This window comes from Carya illinoinensis, chromosome 1 (genome assembly GCF_018687715.1).
Source record: "Carya illinoinensis cultivar Pawnee chromosome 1, C.illinoinensisPawnee_v1, whole genome shotgun sequence".
NCBI classification, from domain to species: Eukaryota; Viridiplantae; Streptophyta; class Magnoliopsida; order Fagales; family Juglandaceae; genus Carya; species Carya illinoinensis.
Window position 1 is genome coordinate 48,674,169 of NC_056752.1, and position 23,305 is coordinate 48,697,473.

Consider the following 23,305-nt stretch of genomic DNA (forward strand, 5'->3'; position numbering starts at 1 on the left):
CGTAAACATTGGATAACTCCTTTCTTATACGATATATTTTTCAAAATTTTAATGACAATTATTAGTTGCTACGTGTTTGTTACGGCTAGCGAGTTTTATTATGGTTTTACCCTCGGATGGTGTGGACAACTAGGAGTACGACGAACATGCAATAACCTCGAATTCTCCATCATGGTAAATGGTTGTTTTGACCTGTGGCAGACACAAGGCCACGTGGGCGTGGAGTCGATGTCGGCTCAAGGAAATGAGGTACCCTGCACAAAAATAACGTGGGTGGGTGAAGATGAAATGTCTAAGTAATGCCACGTCATTATGCCAGTTGTCTCCAGCTACGTTTAGGATCTGGCCACGTTGAAAAATGTCAGACCAGTGAGAGAGGGCAGCCTGCCGCCTGCCTACTGGCGCCATCCTTCTCCATTCTTTCCACAGCCGTACGATCACGGCTTGTAATCGCTTCTTTTGTCGCTCTATAATCTATTTAACTGCTGATATATTTTCTTTATTCTTTTTATTTTATTTTATTTTTAAAATTTTTTTTTTTTAAATACTACTCTTACTAATGATTTGTACCGCTGTGATTTTTTTATTATTATTTGTTTTACTTAATGATTAAATAAATATTCTTTTAATAATATTGTAAATTTTTTTATTTTTTAAAAATATTTAAATGTATTAAAAATATATATATATTATATATATATAAAAAAATGTCAAAGGCACAGGCAAGAGCCAATAGAAGCTTCCAGCAATGGGAGAAACACCGCTCATTAAGAAAAGACAGAAGGTCACGAAGGACAAGGCTACCCCACGTAAAGGGTGTTAAATTTTGCCCTCCAGGTGAGATGGATTATCCACCTCAATCAATTCTCAGTCTCTTCCATTAAAATAAAATAAAAAAGGTAAGGCAACGTTGAAGTTAAAACGACATGTAACATGTCGTACACTTACATTTAAATGTTTGCAAACAATACCTTTCTATACAGTTCATGCAAAGCCACATGATAATGATGAAGCAATGCCTTATATATTGCAACATTATTTTTACTATTTACTATTATTAGTTTGGTACGTTTTTTAAATGGTTTCAAACGTACCTACCTTTACAGAAAGTATGGTATTGGTACATAGAGTAAGTCATACCTTAAGTCAGCTAGTTTGTTGCATTGGATTATAGCGTGAAAACTGGAAGGTGTTCATACGCATTTGACCAAATCGCATTTGTTATAATCCAAACAAACAAACAAACAAAAGTTTGATAGGCTCATTTTCTATAAATAAATAAAGTTTCAATGTATGCAAAAATAGTAAGACAAAAAATCGTTATTTACAGATAATCATGTACAAAAATATATAAGAGATAAATAAAATTTCAGATAATGTCCCGTTTCGGGTCGGGTGAACTCGACAGTACATTATAAATACTAACATTCGCAAGGCTTGATTTATAAAATTGAGAAAAAAATTTATAATTTGACATTTGAAATTCTAAAATTTGTCTGCATTGTATTGCTTGTGAATAGTGATGAGTTTTTCTTGTCACTATTGAGCTCCAAACATATATAACAGACAATTTACTACCTATTATTTAATAGTGAATAGTCAACTTGTTTATACAACGTGTCTTATGTTCTCTCTACCTTGGTTAAAGATAACAAACACCACATTATTGGCTCAACACGCTTAATGATGTAAACACGGCAATATCGAGGAACCTTTCAATGATACAATCCGATTACCCATTCAAAAAACATAATTCCTAATTGTAAAATAAGACGACTAAAAAAAATGAGTCTTTGAAAAATTCATAAATTGTTTTAGTTTTATATGTAAAATATTCTTTATAATAAAAATAATTTTATAATTTATTATATCACGTCAAATTATATTAATTTAGAAATTTAATTTTATAATATGTTTTGTGACCAAAACATTTATCATTTTTTAAAAATGAAAGTAGACTAACTTTTAAATCGAGAATATAATCTTCTAAATGTCATTTTTAAAAAAATCAAAGGTTCGTATTTGGTGTAAGTGTAAAGATTGGAATTCCAACACAAACTTATATGAATCCGTAATTAAATTAGAACATTATGCGATGCGCTTCTAATCAAGATGAGGGCATATACATTAGCATATTCTCTTTTCCAAGTGGTATTATATTTCTAGAGGGACATTCAGTATTGGACTTTGCCAACATCAATTATTGAAAGGTAAAAGGAAATGATAGAAAATAATTACATCGAAAATTTTATACGTTATCTTATTTTTATTCTATTACTTAAGATTTGATAAATTTTAAAAGATGATAAATGTGACTAATTTTGTAGTAAAATGAAAATATCATTACTCGTTACAGTCAGAGAGATAGATGCCAAGCAATATATATATTATTATAATATTATAATATATATAAAGAAGAAGAAGTAGTTATTATTATTGTTATTATTAATCTAATTTATGTGGATGCAGTAACAGGGGCTTTCGTTCTCTCTCTCTCTCTCTCTGCCTTCCTTCATCACGATCTATCGCCTCTGAGCTTCGTTTTGCTCTTTCTATCGCGTGTTTGTTTCACTGTATATGTATTTGAACATGTATACAACGGATTGAGCATTTTCCACTGTATTTGCGTTTTTTTTTTTTTTTTTCTTTTGTTGTTTTCGGTGATTTCTGTTTCTTTGTCTGAGTGTTGAGAGTGAACCCGAGCTCCTAAGCTCGGGGATCCGGATCATGGCGACGGAGAAAGAGCTCAACAACTGGACTGATGTGGAGGTCGACTACAGCTCTCGCTACTTGCAGAAGTTCCGACTTTATGAGACTCGCTCGGTATATACTATATACATACATCTTCTTCAGCATTGGCTTGTGATTTTGATTTGTTTCCACCGTTGTGTGGGTCAAGTTCATGTTCCTTATAGTTTAGTTTAGGTTTTTTTAATAAAAAAGATATTTTATGCAGTTTTTATATTATTGTGTTGTGCATGGTATTTTGGAAATCCATATGCTGTTGCTCTTGTTCGTTGGACTTGATTTATTGGAATTTTATGTGTGAATCTACGCAACTGAAGTGTTATTATTTTAATTATATGTTTGAGGTCATATATGCTTGGTTTATTATTTTTGCAATTATTTTTGGCCGCAAAGGGAATTTTGGTTTAATGATTCGTGCTTTGGGCATGATTTGGCAATGGTAGTAGAGTTAGATTTTGGCTTGAATGCGGTGTGTGGAATTGATCCAAGTCGAAGCGTGATTTATATATTTGCTACTTCTCCGTGTATAGCTAGAAGATGGGGGATTATTTGTGTTCGTTTCTGATTGTTGTCTTTCTCCCGTGTTTTTTCACGTTTAGAGTATCCTCAGCGTTCCAGAGATCTACGTTTTCTCGTATCTGATATTTTGGAATTCATATTTTGGTGTTAACTGGCAAACATATAGATATTCCACTGCTATGAACTATCAGATTATTGACACTGGTTTTTAACAACCACGATCTTGGATTTGGGCAATGCTGATTCTATATTGGCTTTTACTAATAAAACAATTGTTCCTTTTTGCTCTGTCTATTAACTGATTATCCTACTTCGATTGTTAGTTTTTCATATTTGAATAATAGTAATGCAAATGTTAACATGCCATCTACATGCAACAGAACTTTTATATGGTAGGAAGAGACAAGAGCAGAACAATCTGGAGGGTGCTAAAGATTGACAGATTGGACCCTTCTGAGATAGACATTCTTGAAGACTGTACAACATACTCAGAAATTGAATGCTATGACCTGCTAAGGAGGATTCATGAAGGAAACCAGTGTACGGGTGGACTTAAATTTGTCACCACTTGTTATGGAATCGTTGGTATGTTACGTCTATAAGAGTTAAAAACTGTGCACGCTTTCTTTCTCAATATTTGAGCGCTCATGGTTTTTCTTTTGATAATAGGGTTCATCAAATTTCTAGGACCTTTTTACATGCTGCTTATCACGAAAAGAAGCAAGATTGGTGCAATTTGTGGGCACACAATTTATGCCATTGCCAACAGCAGGATGATTCCAATTCCAAATTCTACCGTGCTGTCCCAAATGGCTTATTCTAAGAATGAGAACAGGTCTTTTGTCCATCCTGCATGTAAATGTAATATGCCCTTAGTGCTTCTAAGGAGACCTAAGAGGGTAGCAATCAGATTTAAAGATTTTCCATTGTACTTGGATGAGAATTTTGTTATAGTGTTGTTCTTTTCTCTTAGTTTCAATTAATTCTTTTTGGGGGCAAGTAATCTTCTTAGTCTCATCTTTTAACAGTATATAAGCTCTGCATTTAGGAGCTAATCTGTGTACCAGCTAATCTGTGTACCACATTTGTATTCACCACTCAGTGTGAAACCAATGATGTGGGCTTCTTTGATTCAAACTTATCTCATGTTCCTCTGGTAGTTTATAGTAATTATAAAAAGAAACCAATTATGCATCTCCATTGTTTCCTGAGTTATATAGAACTGAATGTTATTGTTGTATCCTTCTCTGTTTATACTTTCCAATAGAGGCAGGCTATTGCCAGTTTGTTTCCTGAAAATGTACAGGGGCAAAGTTCATTGATGTTGTGATGTAAATATAACATGTTGAATGAGACAAGGTATCATCAGGATTTTGCACGGATAATCCACATCCTTTCCTCTTTTTTTCTTTTTTTTCTCCTCTATTTCCTGGTTAATGTATAGTTCAAACAATTACTTCATGGCATTTTTCCCTCTTTGTTCAAGTTATTAGATGTATATTGATACTTGTTGCCTTTGTTTTCCTGGTGGACATAGATACAAGAAGCTCCTAGGCACAGTGGATCTTACGAAGGACTTCTTTTTCAGTTACTCATATCATGTCATGCATAGTCTTCAAAAGAACTTGTGTGATAATAAGACAGGCGAATCCCCTTATGAATCAATGTTTGTTTGGAATGAGTTCTTAACTCGTGGAATTCGTCATAGCCTCAAGAACACACTATGGACGGTCGCCTTAGTGTATGGCTTCTTTAAACAGGTATGGAATATGTGACTTGACTAATTTATATGGGGATTCTCTATCTCTTTACTTCTGGCAAGTCACCACCAAGAAGGATGCACGCATAGTTGAACCTTTTTTGGCCATTGTTTCTCTTTTATTTGTTTCAATTATTTGTCTAATATACTCATCTTTGAAAATTGTTCTTTAAAACCACCACAACCATCCTCATTTTGCTATCACTGGGGTCAGGACAGGCTGTTTAAAATGATTTCAGGGCTGAGCATTAATACAGATAGTTCTTATTTGTTTAATTTTTATTTTATTCGCATATAGCTGTTTTTGCTGAGCCATCCAGGATGTTGGCATATATGTTGTCCACTCCCAATATTTATTCAAAGCAAGAATAATTCAGTTAAGAATACTCTTTTTGGAAAGCTAAATGGCCTACCCTTGAGGCAGATTAAAGGGTACTAGTGTTTACATGTTTCTGAAGTTGGGAGCATATGTATTTTTCTTGATATTTATTTGAACTGCAAAAAAGTCTATTTAGGAATACACATTGTAGCAAGTCAAACTGCTTGCTTGTGCTAAAACTTGGACAGTGTAGTGTCATACAAAGACTTGCCACCTTCCTCAATTGTTTTTCCTGAATTTATGCATGCTATTATGTATTAGAACGAAAATTGAAAAGTTTGGTTTTATTTTACTCTTTTATGTTTTGGTTTTCCAGGTCAAACTTTCTGTATCTGGCAGGTATTTGAACGTGACCCTAATTGCTAGACGCTCACGTCATTATGCTGGCACCAGGTTTGGCCACTGCTCAAGAATGCCTCCTCAATTAGTTATTTGGTTAAACTACATTCTCTTGATATTGCATGTGGTATATTTTGACTCTCACCTCCTTGACCTATTGCCACAAATATGCACCTATAAATGATCTAGACAGGCCACGTGACCTTTTATAACTGCTTCTTTGTCATTTCAAGTTGACTTGTGACTGTAAATTTTGATCTTTTCTGGCTTCTTCTGGATGCTCGTGAGCTCTGTAGTAGGCCACTGAGGAGATTTTCCCTGCACATGTTATGCTTTCCATTTGCCAGAATAAGGTTTTCTCCTCTAGACATAACTCTCACTTTGTCTTCCCATCTCCTGGAGCAGATATTTAAAACGAGGTGTCAACGAGAAGGGTAGAGTAGCTAATGATGTTGAGACAGAGCAGATTGTTTTTGAAGATTCTCTTGAAGGACACTCTTCACAAATAAGTTCAGTTGTGCAAAATCGAGGTTCAATACCCCTTTTCTGGTCCCAGGAAACTTCGCGATTGAATATCAAACCTGACATTATATGTATGACTTTGGCATGTATCTTTGTCATGATAACTTTTTAAGTTCTGTTCATACTTTGCTGACATCTCTCTGTTTCCAGTATCAAAGAGGGACCCTAATTATGTAGCTACAAGACTTCATTTTGAAAATCTTGCCGAAAGATATGGAAATCCCATACTTATCTTGAACTTGATTAAGGTAGGCCTTTCTGCATTTATTGAGAAATCCTGTCATCATATTTTCATCCATGCTCATATTATATGCTCATCTATCTGAATTTTAGTGGCTTTTGAGGTATGATTTCTGAGCTCTTTGTTCATTTTCTTTGCCTTTTGTTATAATGGTTGGTTACTAACAGACTCGTGAGAAGAAACCTCGAGAAACTATTCTTCGTGCTGAGTTTGCAAATGCTATCAGGTTTATTAATAGAAGTTTAACTGTGGAAAGTCGCCTTAGGTTTCTTCATTGGGATATACACAAACACTCTACAAGGTGCTTCACTTTCCCCTGGCTTATGTAAAAGCTTCAATTTTTCTTGTTATTTCAACCATCACTGACATTAATAGAATCTGTATTATTGCAGCAAAGATACAAATGTGCTGACACAACTAGGGAAAGTGGCTGCTTATGCATTGAATGTAACCGGCATCTTCTATTGTCAAACAACACCAGATTTAAAGCCAGAGGGTTTATTAAATTCTTCCTACTTGGAGTAAGTTCTTAACAAAAAGATGTTACCTTACTGAAATCGCTTTTGTGATCTATTTTTACAACGTTTCAGTCTTCCCATATTAGCATGCCTGAAATCCTGTGTTGAACAACTTTATGTTATTGACGAATATTATGTTTCTCCCCCATCCATGGGTCTCACTGTTTCTAGCTTGTACAATCCAAATGAGACGGAGTGGAACAAAATTCCATTTTGACTAAGGTTATTATATGCTTTTATTTAAAACATTTTTTGCAGGATAACTTTACTATGTAAGGTACCATAGCTTCCTGAGGCTATCTTATAAGGCTTCGTTTCAATATTTGCCAATACTGCTTAAAAATATTTTTTTGTCAATTACACTGCTGACACCTCCGTATTGTTGCAGGAGGGAAAATGATGGAGGTAGCTGCTCTCTGGAGAAGTTTTCCAGTAGAAATGACAATTCTTATAACTTGGGAAATCAAGCTAAAAATGGCAGTGGTAGTGGTGATGCAAGTGGGGACCACCTTGTCAAAACCCCAATATTTCAAAGAGGAGTCCTAAGAACCAATTGCATTGATTGTTTGGATCGCACAAATGTAGCACAATATGCCTACGGACTAGTTGCCCTTGGCCGTCAGCTGCATACTTTAGGATTTTTAGATTCCCCAGACATCGATCTAGATAACCCTCTGGCAGAGGATTTGATGGGAGTTTATGAAACTATGGGTGACACGCTTGCATTACAATACGGTGGTTCTGCAGCGCACAATAAGGTACATTAATTTATTTTTGTTTTTGGAAAAATTGGAAATCAATGTTGGATGGTTGTATAAATAATAGTGTGAAAAAGTGTGACAAAAAGAATTCAAACCTCCCCCAACTAATGGCCTTTGGCATATCAGTTTTTTTTTTTTTTGTTAAAGCTGGGAAGTTACTTTAGTTCCTGATTAGATTTAGCACTATCGCCATTCAATGATTGTGCATATGTAATGCTAAACAGATATTTTCTGAAAGGCGAGGCCAGTGGAAACCCGCAACTCAGTCGCAGGAGTTTTTTAGAACACTACAAAGGTTTTATAATAATACATGCATGGATCCTGAGAAACAAAACGCCATTAATTTGTAAGTCAAACCATCCCCTTAGTCAGAACCCTATTTTATTTCTGTAAAAGACTATCTGGGGATCTTTCTAGTTTAATCTATTATACTTGGTGAGTTAGCGTGAGAGTCGAAATGCATAATTTGACCACGTGGTTGTGCAGGTTCCTGGGTTACTTTCAGCCCCAACCAGGTAAACCAGAGCTGTGGGAGATGGATTCGGACCAGCACCAGAGTGTTTGCAGAAATACCCCTAATTTTGTTGATGAGAATATTAGGTATATACTTCTTGGAAAATGCTGTTGTGCCACCCCAGTTGGGCATTTTTTTTTTTTAACTTAGTGATTAAGAAAGTGATTTTAAGTGTATTGATGTATTTTTTTTTATCTAGTGATTAAGAAAATGATTAAAAGAAAATTAAAAAAAAAACAACTAAACGTTACGCCCAGCAGTATACTCCAGGCAGCATAGTAGCCGCATCCATACTTTTTTGTGTTGCCATTATTCTGTCATTTCAATTTTCTATGCTGATAAACGATAAAATGTATGTACAGTATTCTTTTAAGTCAGAATGGAAAGGATTCCGTTTAGGTGTTTGATTGCCTCAAGGAGTTAGGGAATGGAAAGAAAATTATGTTACTTGGGTTCCGTAACCATTAAAAATTAAACCTAGTCTCTTTGTCGCATCATCCAAATTGGAAGGGAAAGAATAGTGAGCCTACTGGGAAGGGAGTCCCTCCCCTAGCTTTTTTACCCAACCACCCCCTTCCTCTTTTGTCCACCCTCTTCTTTTCCCCATCAAAAACACAACTGTTTTTTTTTTTTTTTTCTCTGTGGGTAGAATGCATTTCTGTCACTTGGATGATATAATTGGAAGTACTGTACTCAATTAACTTTTTTGTAGGGATGGGAATAAATGTACAGTTTGTCTTCTCTTTTTGTAACGATAGAACTTTTTTGAATTACTGAAAAAAAAAATGATAGAACTTCTTTGAAGAAAAAGATGTTGCTTGTTCTCAAATAACTTACCAAGTCCTATTGCTTTATTTGTAGATCATTTATTAAAAGATCACTATCGGATGGCAATATTCATTGCGAAAGGGATTCACCTGTGGTAAGCACAGATGTTGGACACGAGGAGCCTTTGTCTGAAAAATTGCAAGAAAGTAACACTGGTCATTCAGAGTCGATGCCAGAGATCTCGAGTTGTGAAAGTGCTTTATCCTATTGTTGGTCTGTTGATTTCTCATTTTTTAACTTGCTTCCATGTGAAGCTGCTCTAATGATTATTTTGGAACTGTGGGCCTTCATCTGCAACTCATCCAGTAAATGTTGGTTGTCTTTTGTAGGTTTACTCCTTCAATGTCTCGCAGGCAGCTCTTTAGAGATATGCTAGAGGACCAAAGCCCTGAAAGTGGTAAACTTTGTTATGATGACCATGGTGATGCATGTACCTGCTCAAATTTGCTTCATGCGGACTGGCTTTCTTCATCTGGAAATTCTTGTGAAGAAGAAATATATGAAAGGTAATTCTCATGTATCTGCTATGCCTTCTGCTCTGTCACAGGATGCAAGGATCAAAACATTTCATTGTTTGCATCTTATATGTGCATTCATTATCGTTAGCCATTGAAGTGATAATCTTCAAGTGACATGAAGAAGATTTGTGTTAAATTTACAATGTGACAAAAAGAAATTTCTCTTGTTATGCACCAATTTTACCAGTAGTGTATGTGAGGTATGTTACCTTGATTTCAAATCAAAACAATAAGCTGAATTTTTTGGTGGAAATCAGGTAAGTAAAATCATTCCACTTGATAGGCCTGTCCGAACCAATCAATTCCTTGAATTGGACGTCTGTTTACAAAGAAAGCTTGTAAAGAATCAGAATGTGTACTTAGGGGCAGTCAATCAGTACTTGGTCGTACTCCCTATCTTAGCTTCATTGCCCGACCCTAGGCCTTATATTGGGTAGATGCAACAAGAAAATGTTCAATTGCGAAGTATTAATGAATGAAATATATTTCTTTCTGCTGTTTTTGTTTTCTTTCTTGTTGGGAATATTAGGTCTTGAACCGTGATTTCACCATTCTTTTTCTTACCTGAGAAGACGTCATTTGAATTTTAGTTCACTGGCAACTGAATACCGATTTATTTGGCCGCAGGTCTATCACCAGCCTCTCATCAGAAAATTTTGGGGATGGACTGAAACTTGACACTACCACATCTGCAAGCGAGACTAGTTCCAGCATGAGGGTAAGTCTTTATCATCTTGCTGCTGGCAATTTTATCCAACGTTGCATTTGGATTTTATCGAGAAAGAGTTTAGAGGATAGAATTTTCCCCAAAGCAATCATTGCAGGATTGAAAAATGATTGGCTTTGCTCAATAATGTTTGATAAAGACTTTAATAATTTTTCAATATGTGCAAGGATCTTCGAAAATGGAAACATCATTTCTGCACGGAGAAATGATATTTGCAATTCTAAAATGTGTAAGTCTCGCACACATCATTTGAAAAAAGTGGATAAATTTGAGTTCCATATAAAAAAAAAAAAAATCATTTGTTTAATAATAGATTCTATTTTTTTTTTTCAATAGAAATATGCAGGGCTTGCATACTCAAATATTATATGGCATTACTCTTTCTGCGCGATTCTATTCTTTGATATGTTACTACAACATTACCTACTCTCTCTGTAAACTTGGGCTCTGAATTTATGACTTTGTTCATATCACTCCTGGTATGTACATATGTACCCATACGCATATACATATATCCATCGTTTGTACAGTTGCATGGATATGCATACAATTACACTCAAATGCACATAGCCGAGTAATTCCCTGATGAAACGATAAAATTCTAAATGGACCTATGGATACATTTAATGCTACATGTTGCTGGTTGGAAACGGGTAATGAATTCTATTGGTACTTATTTAGGAAAGGAAGCTGACTGGAACAGAGATCACGGATGATGGTTTCCATCCTGGATTTTCTGAAAGTTTTGCGAAATGGGTAACTCATGGTGGAGTACTGTTACCACTAAAGTTCACCTAAAAGTCTGTCACTACATTTATTTTCATCTTCGTGAATCGTCTGATTCAACCCGTCCGAAGGATGTGGGTTGCCGTACAGAATAAATCGTGAGATAGCAATGAAAAGAGACTGGCATTGGTAGCGGATATATTCTTTCGACTCCACAGCATCTTCTAGCTTCTAAACTAACGAACTTGATTCTGTAAATATGATATGAAGAACTCTTAACTCCACTAATTCCTCTAGGTTTTAAACTCTGATCAGAAGGTTCTTGACCTTGTGTAAATGCTCATGAATAAGGTTAGAACTTTTCCATTAGATCTCAAAAGCACACTGTTGGATTATAATTTCTTTGTTATTTATTTATTTTTATTTTTTATTTTTTTGTTTATATGGTAAGAAATAATGGTGTCCCATTTATGGATCGGTGGGGATTTTAACCTCGAATTACTGTGGTTCTTGAATCCTTTTGAGAACTGCGGCGGGGCATGGAGGCGAGAAGTTATGCCTTGTTCCATAAAAAACACAATACAGTAAATACTAAATATGTGAACACTGCCGTATTTTTGTCCCTAGATGCGTTTGAAGTTTGATCCATTGTGGTCGGCGTGGCAGCAATGCCCAGACCTAGACGAGGATTAATTACTTTTGACAGAGGATATATACAACCTACAAATGCAAGTTTCGTGCAAATCTCTTATTAAAAAAATAGATTTTATCATGACAAATATGAAAAATACACTCTCTCAATAGGATCTATATTTTTACCAAAGGCTTGTATAAGATTTATACATTTAAAACTTATACAACATTACTCTTACATTTTAAAATTTAAATAAACGCTTGGGCTGAGGTTCTCGAGAAAAAAAGCAGTAAGACTGTTACCTCTAGTCCTCAACTGTTGACATCAATTTTCCACCATCGATTTTACTAATCTATCCAACGGATTTCCATCCCTTTTTTACCCCTTTTATTTTTGAAATCTTTTTCCCCCCTTTTATTGGTAAGTAAAAGAGGAAATTATTAGCTCATTTAAAATACAATTACAAGATTCTGCATTTCAATTTTCTGTCCAGAAAATATATGTTATTAGTTCAATTGAAAATTGAGGGCACAGCCTAACGGATACGATTTTGGAGCAAATACGAGATTCGGCACCTACATTCTCTAATCACCATTCCTTTTACCAGTATTTTTAAATCTCATCATAATGTGTTATTAAAAAATTTAAGATTTATTATATTCTACTTGTGAATCAATCACTTGATGCTACATTAAGTGAAGTTGAGAAAATGTTGAAATGATGTTAATAAAAATTCATTATTATATGAAACATAATAGTTGCAGTCATGTCTTGTATAAGCATCACACACTCCTCTTGAAAAAATGTGAGCAAATATAAGACCTACCAAATAAAATAAAATTTTTAATGATAAATTTCACTGTAAAAAATGAGTGCACAGTACTTACATAATTCATTGATTGTATCTAACATTATTCATTAGTGACCAAGTGTTCTATAAATATATTCCTCCACTGCAGGCCAACGTACATTCGAATTATCTTTCATATCGATTGGAACTACACTTCAGAGAACAGATCTAAACCCACAATGGAACTACACTTCAGTCATGTAGACAGGGTTGGCTTAACTATTAAGTTGTCTGTCTCCTACAATCAAACTTATATCATATATACAGGACTGGCTTAAACTTGCATCCTATAAGATTGATGAAAAGCCATTGATATGAACAGTCACAAACACAGACAAACAAGACTCACCCCCTCATTTTCCTTAACCTTGTCTTAGCAAGGCTAGGGCGGCTAAGCACCAGATGATCTAACTGCCGATATTAAAATAGTTAGGTTTATATGGATAGAAGATGAGTAAGATGATAACTTCTGGTCACCCAAAACGAGTTTATTTTCTGGGCGATCATATTAAAAAGTTGGGGGGCGATACCAACTTTCAAGCTACAATTGCCAATCATCTCAAGCTGTTTAGGCTGCGAATCTGAATCAAAACCAATGAAGTAACCCAATCGTAGTGGGAGACCAGATGTTATTATCTTACTCCTCGAGGTGAAGGAAGAACTACTGACACAATAAATGAATAATAACACTACTCAGCTGCCAATCAGAGTCGTTCAAAATGTCCATCTCGAAAATACAGTAGATGGATCCTCAATAGAATCCAGTGTGCCATATTTTAACAAAAATGTAGAAACACCACAGGCACATCAAACCTTCCAGTATTTTAGGCTCTAAAATAACTAGATATATTATTTAGCTTCTCAAAAAAGCCTAGGCATCAACTCCGCCTTTTAACTCTTCCTTTCCAAAAGAATTGAATTTGTACGGAAAAATTACATCCTTCTATTAATTGCATTCAGAAGACATGCAAAACAAGTCTTACACTGGTGGAAAAAAATTCAGTATTAAAATATATCAAAACAAGGCATCTCCCTTAAAACGGCAACAAAAGACTCAAAAATAGAAGGAACTCAGTCTCAAGACTAAGATGTGCCAATAAAGACATTTCCCAACAGAAAATTGAAAATGATAGAAAAACTAACTCACAATTGTAAATGCAGCAATTTAATAAAAAACACTTTCAAACTCCATTCACTCCCAATCTGAAGAAGCAGGAGGAGCACCTTCAATAACAGGCACTGCTGGCGCCGGAATAGGATCCCATTCACCTGTTAAAGGGACTGCAGCTGAACGAAAAAGGGTTGATAATGATTTACAAAGGCATTTCAACAAATAAATTAGATGCTGTGCCAAGTACGCAAATGCAAGTACAAAACCAACTGCACAAAATCATTATACTTTACATGACCATGTCAAATATGTTAAAAAATCACATTAGAAATTGGCAAATATAATAGCACCATCACATAGAAATATCTTTTGATGGACCACTACAAGGAGAGAATGATATATAATATTTTATTTCAATAAACCACAAAAAGCACGTAAATTAGTTCTACCTGGCTCTGAGCCCCATGGAGCAGCAGGAACTGCTGAAATAGGTTGCTGAACGTCAGGGTTCCACTGGGCATCAGAACCTTGAACTGGCCAGTGATCAGATGCAAGGGGAGCAGCAGAATAATCAGCAAGACCATAATCTGGGATGGCAACTGCTTCTTCTTCTTCTAGTTGCTTAGCCTCCTCAGGCTCGCGGTAGAAAAACAAATCCACCTGCACATAAGGATGACCAATTTTTTTTAATTAGCAATTTAGCTCTCAGCAAAAGTCCACCAAACAAAGCCGTCTAGTTTCCTCCTCACCATCACATCCCACTTGTGCCCCGGACGAATAGTACCACGCATCTGTAGAACCATTCTTGCCAACAGCCAAAAGAGACATCCTATGCTATGCTTCCCCTTGTTGTTGGAAGGGATCCCAATATCAACATACCGCATTGGCGAATCAGTGTCACAAAAAGCTATCGTTGGGATATTTCCAAGAGCAGCTTCCTTAATAGGCTGCAACCATCCTTTCAAGGTGAGGAAAAATTGAGATAAAGAAATTGAGATAAAGAAATGCAGAACAAGAAAAATTAATGCAAAAAGATCGTGGCAGTAAATAAATCCTCCAATATATAACAACATCCAAAATATCAACACTCTATGCAAGTAACTTCTACATTAAAATTTATCTCAAACAAATTTCCAACCGGTAACAGAACCAAAAACTAGGCATCACATTAAATATGAGGAAGGCAGCATTCACCTGGTGATCTGTCCTTGGATCGGTAAGTATGAGGAGACGGGGTTCATTGAACGACGTCTGCAGCTGGTTGGTGAACGTACCGGGTGTGTGCCTTCCAGCAATTGCATGGGCACCGGTGTACTGAGCAAACTTAAGGACTGCTCTCTGACCGTAAGGTCTTGCAGACTGTACTATGATGTCCTGAGGATTCTCAATTGCAACAATAACCCGGGCTGCCAGCTGAAGCTTTTCCCATGTCTTTCCAAGGTTGATTATGTATATACCTAAGCATCAAAACACCGTTTCGTAATGCTAGAAAATTTCACCTGTAACCAACGCATGTAAATGAAATTTTCACAAATACAGAGATGGAACGCATTACGTTCTTCGCTTAATAACTCATACGAGAAAATATATATGCGTACAGAAAACATAAATCAGTACAAAAAACACGAACAAGCCATTCAGCATATTAGATCTCTCAAAAAAGCCCAACAAAACCACAAATTTCCTGTTCGATGATCCAAAAACAAAACGCAGAAAGAAAAAAAAAAAAAAGAGGCCATCATTCCCACCTTCCTTTACAATCATTTGAAATAAAACCAAAATAATTGAAAAAAAAAACTCGAAACCCATTCTTTTTTTCACTTCCAATTCAAATTTCTCAATGCTCGACGACACTACGACACAGGCATGAGGGAAAGAAAGTGCCCGATCTGAGAAATGAAACGATAAATACCATCGTTACGGCGCTTGAAGACGTAGCGTTCCATCTGGAAATCACAATTCTTGGTGCCCAGATGGACCTCGGCGGCCAACATCATCTGAATGTCAGCCTCCTTTTGAGAAAGCTGACGAGCTGGGGCGGCTGCGTTGTTAGCCATGCTTCGAGGAGAGGAGGAGAAGCACAGAAGAACCTAGCCGCCTTTATTTGGTGGGAGAGAAAACGAGGGAGCTTGAAGAAACGCCAATTATGGAATTTATACGTTGCTAAAACCCTAATTGTCCTTAAACGAATTTGTATCTTAACGTATTGAAACCCTATTAACGAGTAATGCTACGGAAAGTCCATTTCGTGCACCCTTGTACAGTCCTTGCTGACCTGGCAGGTAGTTTAGTAAATAAAAATCTTATGTTCAGATATTTTTGAGAAATTTTTTATGGAAATTAATTATATATTAAAAAAATTAATCGAACTAATCTAAAATATAATTTGATATGTTAAAAAAAAAATACTTAGCATTTCTCTTTAATAAATTATCGTATGTTGTTGACTTCAAGAAGGAAAGCTCTGTTTCCCGCTCAATGCACGAACGAAGAAGGCAAGCCCACTCAACACATGAACGAAGAAGGCAACGCAACGTAATCCAGCCCCTTTCATCTCCACCATCGACACGGCTGTGCACCGGCACGTCTCTGCCATTAGCATGTCTGAGCACGACTCTCTCACCACCGAGACATCTGGGCAAGGTTCTGTCGCCACCGGCACGTCTGGACACCGGATTTGGGTTTCGCAGCCAGCAAAACGAGGCCATTGACGATCTCTTGTGCCGTTCCTCGACGTCTTCAGCAAGCCACCTGTTGTCCTCTGCCACGCACTTCTCTCTCGAATCCGTAGTCGCCTGCTTTCCTCCGGCATCGATGTGAACATTGGGTTGTCATCGTGGGACGGCAGCTCCTCCCCACTCCTCAACGTTGTCAGCAAGCCATCGTATCTAGTCTTAACAGTCTCGTCTTTTCTTCAATCTGTCAACCCTAGCCCCAAATCACGACGCATTCTCCATTCCCCCGTAGCCAAAGCCCCAAATCATTCTTAGCAAGCCATCGGCATCTCTCTCTCTCTCTCTCTCTCTCTCTCTCTCTCTCTCTCTCTCTCTCTCTCTCTCTCTCTCTCTCTCTCTCTCTCTCTCTCTCTCTCTCTCTCTCTCTCTCTCTCTCTATATATATATATATATCTTTGTGATTTTGGATTAGTTTGTATATACATATAATGTTAGCTTAGGCCAACATTATGTGCTTGTTGATATCTAAACTGTAAATTTATGTTGTTTGTTTCTGGGATTAAGTTTCGTCTTGAGTTGGTGTTGAGCCTTGAACTGCTTGTTTCTTCATCTAGCGAGGTGATGCTCATAATTCATTATGGCAAAGAAAAAAAATTCTTAACGTCCATGTCTAGTTAACAGAGGCCTAAGCTAACTAATATCTGGGATGATGCAAAATATTTTCCAATCGATTACACCATTACAGTGACATTGGAAAATTGGGTCGAAGAAGTAGTAGTTGAAAATGATCATCAGGATGCAAATTAGATTGTTAATTTGATTTAGCTTATAGCTAGCTAACAGCTTCATGTCCCAAACTTGATTCGATCTGCTTATAGGTAGCTAGCAGATTTAACTTATCAAAAAAAAAAGCTGGCTAGCAGATTTAAGAAATATCAGCATCTAGAAGTAGAAGATCTGAATGCCAAACTTGTCCTTGTTCTATCATCTTTCTTATATTTTATAGAATAAATCACAGTACATTTTAGATAGCTATAACAGTATGTATTATTCAACTCCAATTATAATGCATTGAGGAAGCATCAATCACGAGTAACTATTCCTTTGAAGTAACTCCAAACAACACCAACTTAGTTAATGATTGCTTTCCCAAAATTTGTTGGATCAAATAGTAGAGGTTGATATTTTGAATAAAATTTTCCCCTTATTTTATTTTCTTGTTGATTGCAGGGTATTAAATTTTGGGAATATGGTGGATGCAGCTAGCTAGGGGTTGAAAACTTGCAAAATTTTAGTCACCAAAGAAGTTGATCACTGTACTCCATGAGGTTTTCTTTCTCTTTACCCTTTCAATATTCAACACTTTTCAAGGAATTTGTGAAGGCCTAGGAATTGAATTTGTAGAAGTAGCTAGGCATACTGGAATATTGGTACAGGTACATTTAATATAATGCAAATTCATTGAATTTTACTCGATCGGTTCCATTAGCAAATTTGCTGGTATAACTAGTTGATCCTTGTCAGTATATATATGATGTTGCAATTGTATTTGAATAAGGCCTATGCAGTAATGGAAATACAATCAATACTCACAAAATAGCATAGAATATCTATTTTGTACTGAGGCTTTCACTTCGCCAGTACTCTTGTAAGGAGGGGGAACTAAAACTTAGTTAGCAATTATAAGTCAAAATTATTAAATTACAGCAAATTCAAAGAGGAGAGAGATAAAAGTACTTCAATAAACATGGAAGTGTGTTAAAACTTCACTATATGAACATGAGAAATACTTTTTGCAGTCGGCAGATGCAGTCGGCGTACAGTCGACTGTAAAAAAATGAATTAATACGGGACCTACATGAAAAAAAAATTATTTTTATAATTTTTTTTTTATTCATGTAGGTCCCCCTGAATATAAAAAAAAATTTATAATTTTTTTTTTATTCATTCCGTACAGCCGACTGCACGCCGACTACATTTGCCGACTGTATGTAGCAAAGCCTTATGAACATTGAAAGCAGCTAATAATTAGGTGCACATGTCCATCAATTTGCCATGTGTTTTAGGAACATGCGTATGCATGCATGCATGCAGTTTCATAATTAGGTGTCATGATTTATTAAAGCTGGAAACATTACTTTCTTACTTTGAGAGTCAATTTAATTTCTTACTTCCAACTCCAAGATTATTGCACTGAAATCTTGGGAAGGGGGGGAATAATGCTTGATAGCTTTTCAATGAGAAGTAGAGGAATATCTTTATAACATTGTTCACGCAGACTCATCAATCAAAGATGAGGGAGGTATGCAGTCAGCATCATCATCCATTATATACAAGATTTGCATTACTTGAATAAAGAAACCAGCTTTGAAATGGACAGTAGCATGTGTCTTTTTTACCAGACAATATTTTACTTCATATCTTTATGTTCCATTCTTCAAAATGAGCCCCCCTTTCTTTATATCTAATATTAATATAATAACCCACCACCTATTTTTAATTTTGCACTGATCTAGACTATCATCAAAGGCTACAAGTGTGTATGATTCTTCTACACGACAACTTCACCTTTCGTTTCTCTAGATTTTAAAATCTAAAAAGTCAATTAAACATTAAACCCTTAATAAATTTAGGACAAATATTTTTTCTTTTCTTTTATGAGGACTACTGATCAGATATTTGGCCAGTATATTTATAATCAATAGTTTTTTCTCTTCGCCTCTTTCTTGATTGTTTGCCTAGTATATTATGGTTATAATCGCTTCCAAAAATTATTCTCCAGATAGAAAAATGGAAAGAGCATGCTGAGCACACTAGGGTTTAGGGTTTAGGGTTTAGGGTTTAGGGTTTTTTCGCGTATGTCACCTCCTACCATAAATCCATCAAATATTCCACAAACCCAAGTTTTTAAAATATTATTTCAAATCTAGTTACACTGTTTGATGTCTATAATTTTTAATTTTGTTAAGGTTCATTGTGCTGACTGTTTATATCTTAGGTGATACAAATATCATTTTATCCACATTTCTCAACACCTCCTACCACAAATCTATCAAATATTCTAGCAACCCAGGTATCCACAATATTAATTCATGTTCGTTTAGCTTTTTATTGTTTAAAAAAAAATCATTTCTTTTTGTTTGGTTTATATCTTATTAGGTGATACCAACACCTTTTTTTGGTTGGTTACCACCATTTGCTCCGATGGCAACCCATCTACATGGACTAGTCAGGTTATGAGTTCATCCCTTATGTTGTTTGTTCATTTGAATCTTGCTTATATTGATTTATACATGGATTTTTATTGTTGTAAATTGCAGGGAAATGTTGTGTCCCCATTTGACTCTTCAATTAGCCTGCCGATTGGTGTACACACTGCAAGCTCAAGCCATGTTAAAGAGACAATAATGGGGGCACCTGAGTCCAAGGAAGCCAAAACTTTATCTCCCTCTGACTGTAATACTGGTGAATCCAATGATGGAGATGACTTCGGGACACAAAATAGAATGCATACTGATGGGGGTTATAGCATTGAGGAGCCCAAGTTGGGGATGGTTTTTAAATCTAAAGAAGATTTAGTTTCTTATTATAAGAGTTATGGGAAACACTGTGGTTTCAGGATAATGACGCAGAGAAGTAAGCGGGAAGCAGATGGGAGTCTCAAATATATCACACTAGGTTGCTCTCATGGTGGGAAGGCACAAAACTAGACATCAAATGTTGAGGCCACGTCCAACATCAAAGACAGATTGTAAAGCAAAGCTCAATGCTACATTCATTGATGGGGTGCTAAAAGTGTTAACAGTTCACAATTCCCACAATGACGGTCTCAGTCCACAAAAATCAAGGTTTTTTGTTGCAATAGAGAAGTGAGCGAATCTATAAAGAGAATGTTAGATATAAATGATCAGGCTGGCATTCGAATGAATAAGAGTTTCGCCGCTCTTGTGCAAGAAGTGGGTGGATTTGAGAACTTGTCATTCTTAAAAAAAGATTGTCGTAATTACATCGACAAGGCAAGCCATCTGTGACTTGGGAAAGGTGGCCCTTAAGCCCTTTGAGAGTATTTTGCTAGGATTCAATACAAAAATGATGGTTTTTTCACATTGATTGATTTGGATTATGATGTGTGTAGGTTGAGAAATGTTTTTTAGGCTGATGCACGAAGTAGGGTGGCCTACAAATACTTTGGTGATGTAGTCACATTCGATACCATGTATTTGATAAACAGGTATGGGATGCCATTTGCACCGTTTATGGGTGTAAACCACCACGATCAATCAATCCTTTTGGGCGCATGATTGATTGGCAGTGAGGATGTAGAAACATTTACACAGTTGTTTCAGACATGGTTGACATGTATAGATGGTATCGCTCCGAAAACTATTATCACAAACCAAGATAGAGTTATGAAAAATGCGATTGCACTCATATTTCCTAACACTCGACATAGATTTTGTTTGTGGCATGTATTAAAAAAAGTACTTGAGAAACTCGGATCCTATATTGCATACAAAACGGGGTTGAAGAGCCAATTGCTAAAGTGTGTGTATAACTCTCAAACAATTGAGAAGTTTGAGAAATGTTAGGAAGTGTTAATTACGACATATAACTTACAGGAACATGCTTGGTTGCAAAGTTTATACACCGATCATATGTATTGGGCTCCAGTATTCCTGAAAGATTGCTTTTGGGCTAGGCTGAGTATGACCCAATGCAGCGAGAGTATGAATGCATTCTTTGACAGGTATGTTCATGCACGGACAAACTCAAAAGAGTTTGTGAATCAGTTCGACAATGCATTGAGGAAGAAGATTGAGAATGAAAATGAGGTAGACTTCCACTCATTCAATGCAACAATTCCCGTCGTCTCTACCAATTATCATGAGAAAGTATTTCAAGAGTTATACATGAACTCGAAATTTAGAGAGGTTCAACAAGAAGTAATGGGAATGGTCAGTTGTCTTCTAGTTCTATACAAAAATGAGGGTGTAATTTCAACGTATCATGTAGAAGACGAAGTTCATGTTGAGACATTCATAAATGATGTTACCCATTCTGTCTACTTCAATGAGGCTGAGTGCGAGATGAAGTGTACATGTGGATTGTTTGAGATGAGAGGGATATTGTATAGACATGTGTTTGTTGTTTTCAGGTTTAATCGTATCTGTTCGTTGCCAGAAAAATACATATTGGACCGATGGAGAAAAGATATTAAAAGGAGATATGTTGTTATCCAAAGTAGTTATGATGGAGTTGTGGCGAGGCAGGAAGTGCGCATTCACGAATAATCAAGATATGTTATGATGTCACAACAAATGCTGCGTCATGTGATGAGCATATGGAGGATATGATTGAAAAGTTACATGAAATGAACCTTGTCTACAATAGCAACAAGCCGCCCCCGGATTACTTGGTCGCAATCCCTACTGTCAACACGACTACGACTGGGAGTTCAATGAAAGTACTCAATCCCATTGTTGTGAGAGGCAAAGGCAGACCGCCATCGTTAAGGAGAGCAGGAAGGATGGAGGGATTGTACAAACCCACTCTGAAGAGAGCTATTCAGAAGGAAAAATGTAGACAAGTACACACCGTAATCACATTGCTTATAATTTCAATTTCACTTATCTTTTGCAATTGTTGGTTAGATTTTAATGTGGTTATTTTACTATTGATTTGTAGCCGCGTGGAGGACATACACAAGTCGTTGACATGCGCAGGAATCTATTTCCCCAAGTAGTGGTTGAGACTGAAGAGAGCCTTCCCATTCAGGTTTGTTTGTACCTACTATGTAATTTTTAATAGTATGCTTATATAGAATTATAGTTGAACTTACTTATAGTTTGTTTGTACTATTTAGATGCATGGAAACACAGTCGAAGTTTTGGAGTTAAGTGGTGATGAGTGTGCAAAAGTGCACTCTAAATACCCTATTATTAGACTAAAATGCTAAAATGTGAATAGCAATCATAGGAATTAATGTGTATTCTTAAATTGAATTTCTATTTACGTTGGAATACTCCTAAACAGTTTTTTTATGTCTAATTTCAGAGTTTATAAAAGAGCAAGTGAAGCACAGTCAAATTCAAATGGGGACATTAATGGGGTTTGAGAGCAATTTGGAAGAAAAAAAAAAAGAAAAAAAATCACAAAATGAAACCACAAGAAGTATAAGTCCGAAATTCGTTAAGAGACAGTCTGGACATATTTTAGTCTGTTGACTATATCTTTTTATTCACATATTGGATTGATACGATTCTTGATGCATTAGAAAGCTATCTTAAATAGTTATAACTTTGTCTCTAATAAGGATTTTCAAATTCAAACTCCTGAAGGACGTACGTGACTGTCAAGATAAGTCCTAAAATTTAGGCGATTTTTTTATGCGGAAATTAAGAGGACATTAGGGTTTCTTTCCTACCCTATATAAGCATATCATTAGCACGAAATGGAAGGGAGGAGAGGCACAAGAGGCAGATCTAAAGAGATGAGAAAATCACTTCCATGGCCACCGTTCGCTTCAGTTTTCTCTAGAGATTTTTGTTGTCCAGTATATTTATGGGTAACTAAATTCTCAAGTAGGGTTAGGGATGAACTTGCACATTAGATGATATTTCTAATTTATTTTTAATTCATGTATTTGATTTTCAATTTCTAAAACTCTTTTGTTTTATCATTTTCAATTCATCGTTGATGTTTTCTTCTCCGAATAATCATAGAATTTATTCTGTTATGGATTCAGTCATGCTTTTTCTATTGAATGGATTAGTTCTTTGATTATATTTGGATCAATTATTTATCTATATTGATTTAGTTTTTTGCTGCAATATTGCTCCCTAAGTATATTGTCGTCATTAGATTTTCTCAATAGGGGTAGTAATTTACGTATTTTAAAAGTGGTGAATGATTTTTTTTTAAATGGTTAAATTTGAT

At 35.9% G+C, this 23,305-nt stretch overlaps 3 protein-coding genes across 6 annotated transcripts; 2 read left to right on the top strand and 1 right to left on the bottom strand.

Annotated features, from left to right (window-relative positions):
• Positions 1-2,435: 2,435 nt before the first annotated feature.
• LOC122279963 (phosphoinositide phosphatase SAC2-like) lies at positions 2,436-11,534 on the top strand. 3 transcript variants are annotated; one of them, XM_043090893.1, is made up of 17 exons: positions 2,436-2,823; positions 3,648-3,852; positions 3,937-4,102; positions 4,805-5,027; positions 5,722-5,798; positions 6,150-6,337; positions 6,417-6,514; positions 6,675-6,808; positions 6,900-7,028; positions 7,414-7,783; positions 8,011-8,132; positions 8,273-8,386; positions 9,162-9,341; positions 9,458-9,634; positions 10,274-10,364; positions 10,541-10,602; positions 11,055-11,534. In XM_043090893.1, exons 1-16 carry the CDS (start codon positions 2,728-2,730, stop codon positions 10,580-10,582), a joined length of 2,412 nt encoding a protein of 803 aa, XP_042946827.1. In that variant the 5' UTR covers positions 2,436-2,727; the 3' UTR covers positions 10,583-10,602; positions 11,055-11,534. The 3 variants fall into 3 exon arrangements, with proteins under 3 accessions (XP_042946827.1, XP_042946834.1, XP_042946819.1); XM_043090900.1 differs by lacking the exon at positions 11,055-11,534 and adding an exon at positions 10,710-10,902; XM_043090885.1 differs by lacking the exon at positions 10,541-10,602.
• A 1,968-nt stretch (positions 11,535-13,502) lies between these two features.
• On the bottom strand, positions 13,503-15,872 carry LOC122279982 (40S ribosomal protein SA-like). Of its 2 annotated transcripts, none has more exons than XM_043090922.1 (5): positions 15,607-15,872; positions 14,889-15,151; positions 14,444-14,641; positions 14,144-14,354; positions 13,503-13,864 (listed from the first exon to the last, which is right to left on the bottom strand). In XM_043090922.1, exons 1-5 carry the CDS (start codon positions 15,749-15,751, stop codon positions 13,776-13,778), a joined length of 906 nt encoding a protein of 301 aa, XP_042946856.1. In that variant the 5' UTR covers positions 15,752-15,872; the 3' UTR covers positions 13,503-13,775. The 2 variants fall into 2 exon arrangements, with proteins under 2 accessions (XP_042946856.1, XP_042946846.1); XM_043090912.1 differs by having other exon boundaries at positions 13,503-13,870; positions 15,607-15,870.
• A 4,387-nt stretch (positions 15,873-20,259) lies between these two features.
• Positions 20,260-21,660, top strand: LOC122300708 (protein FAR-RED ELONGATED HYPOCOTYL 3-like). Its single transcript, XM_043111550.1, has 3 exons — positions 20,260-20,385; positions 20,524-20,600; positions 21,117-21,660. The coding sequence occupies exons 1-3, from the start codon at positions 20,260-20,262 to the stop codon at positions 21,658-21,660; spliced, it is 747 nt and encodes a 248-aa protein (XP_042967484.1).
• Positions 21,661-23,305: the final 1,645 nt, after the last annotated feature.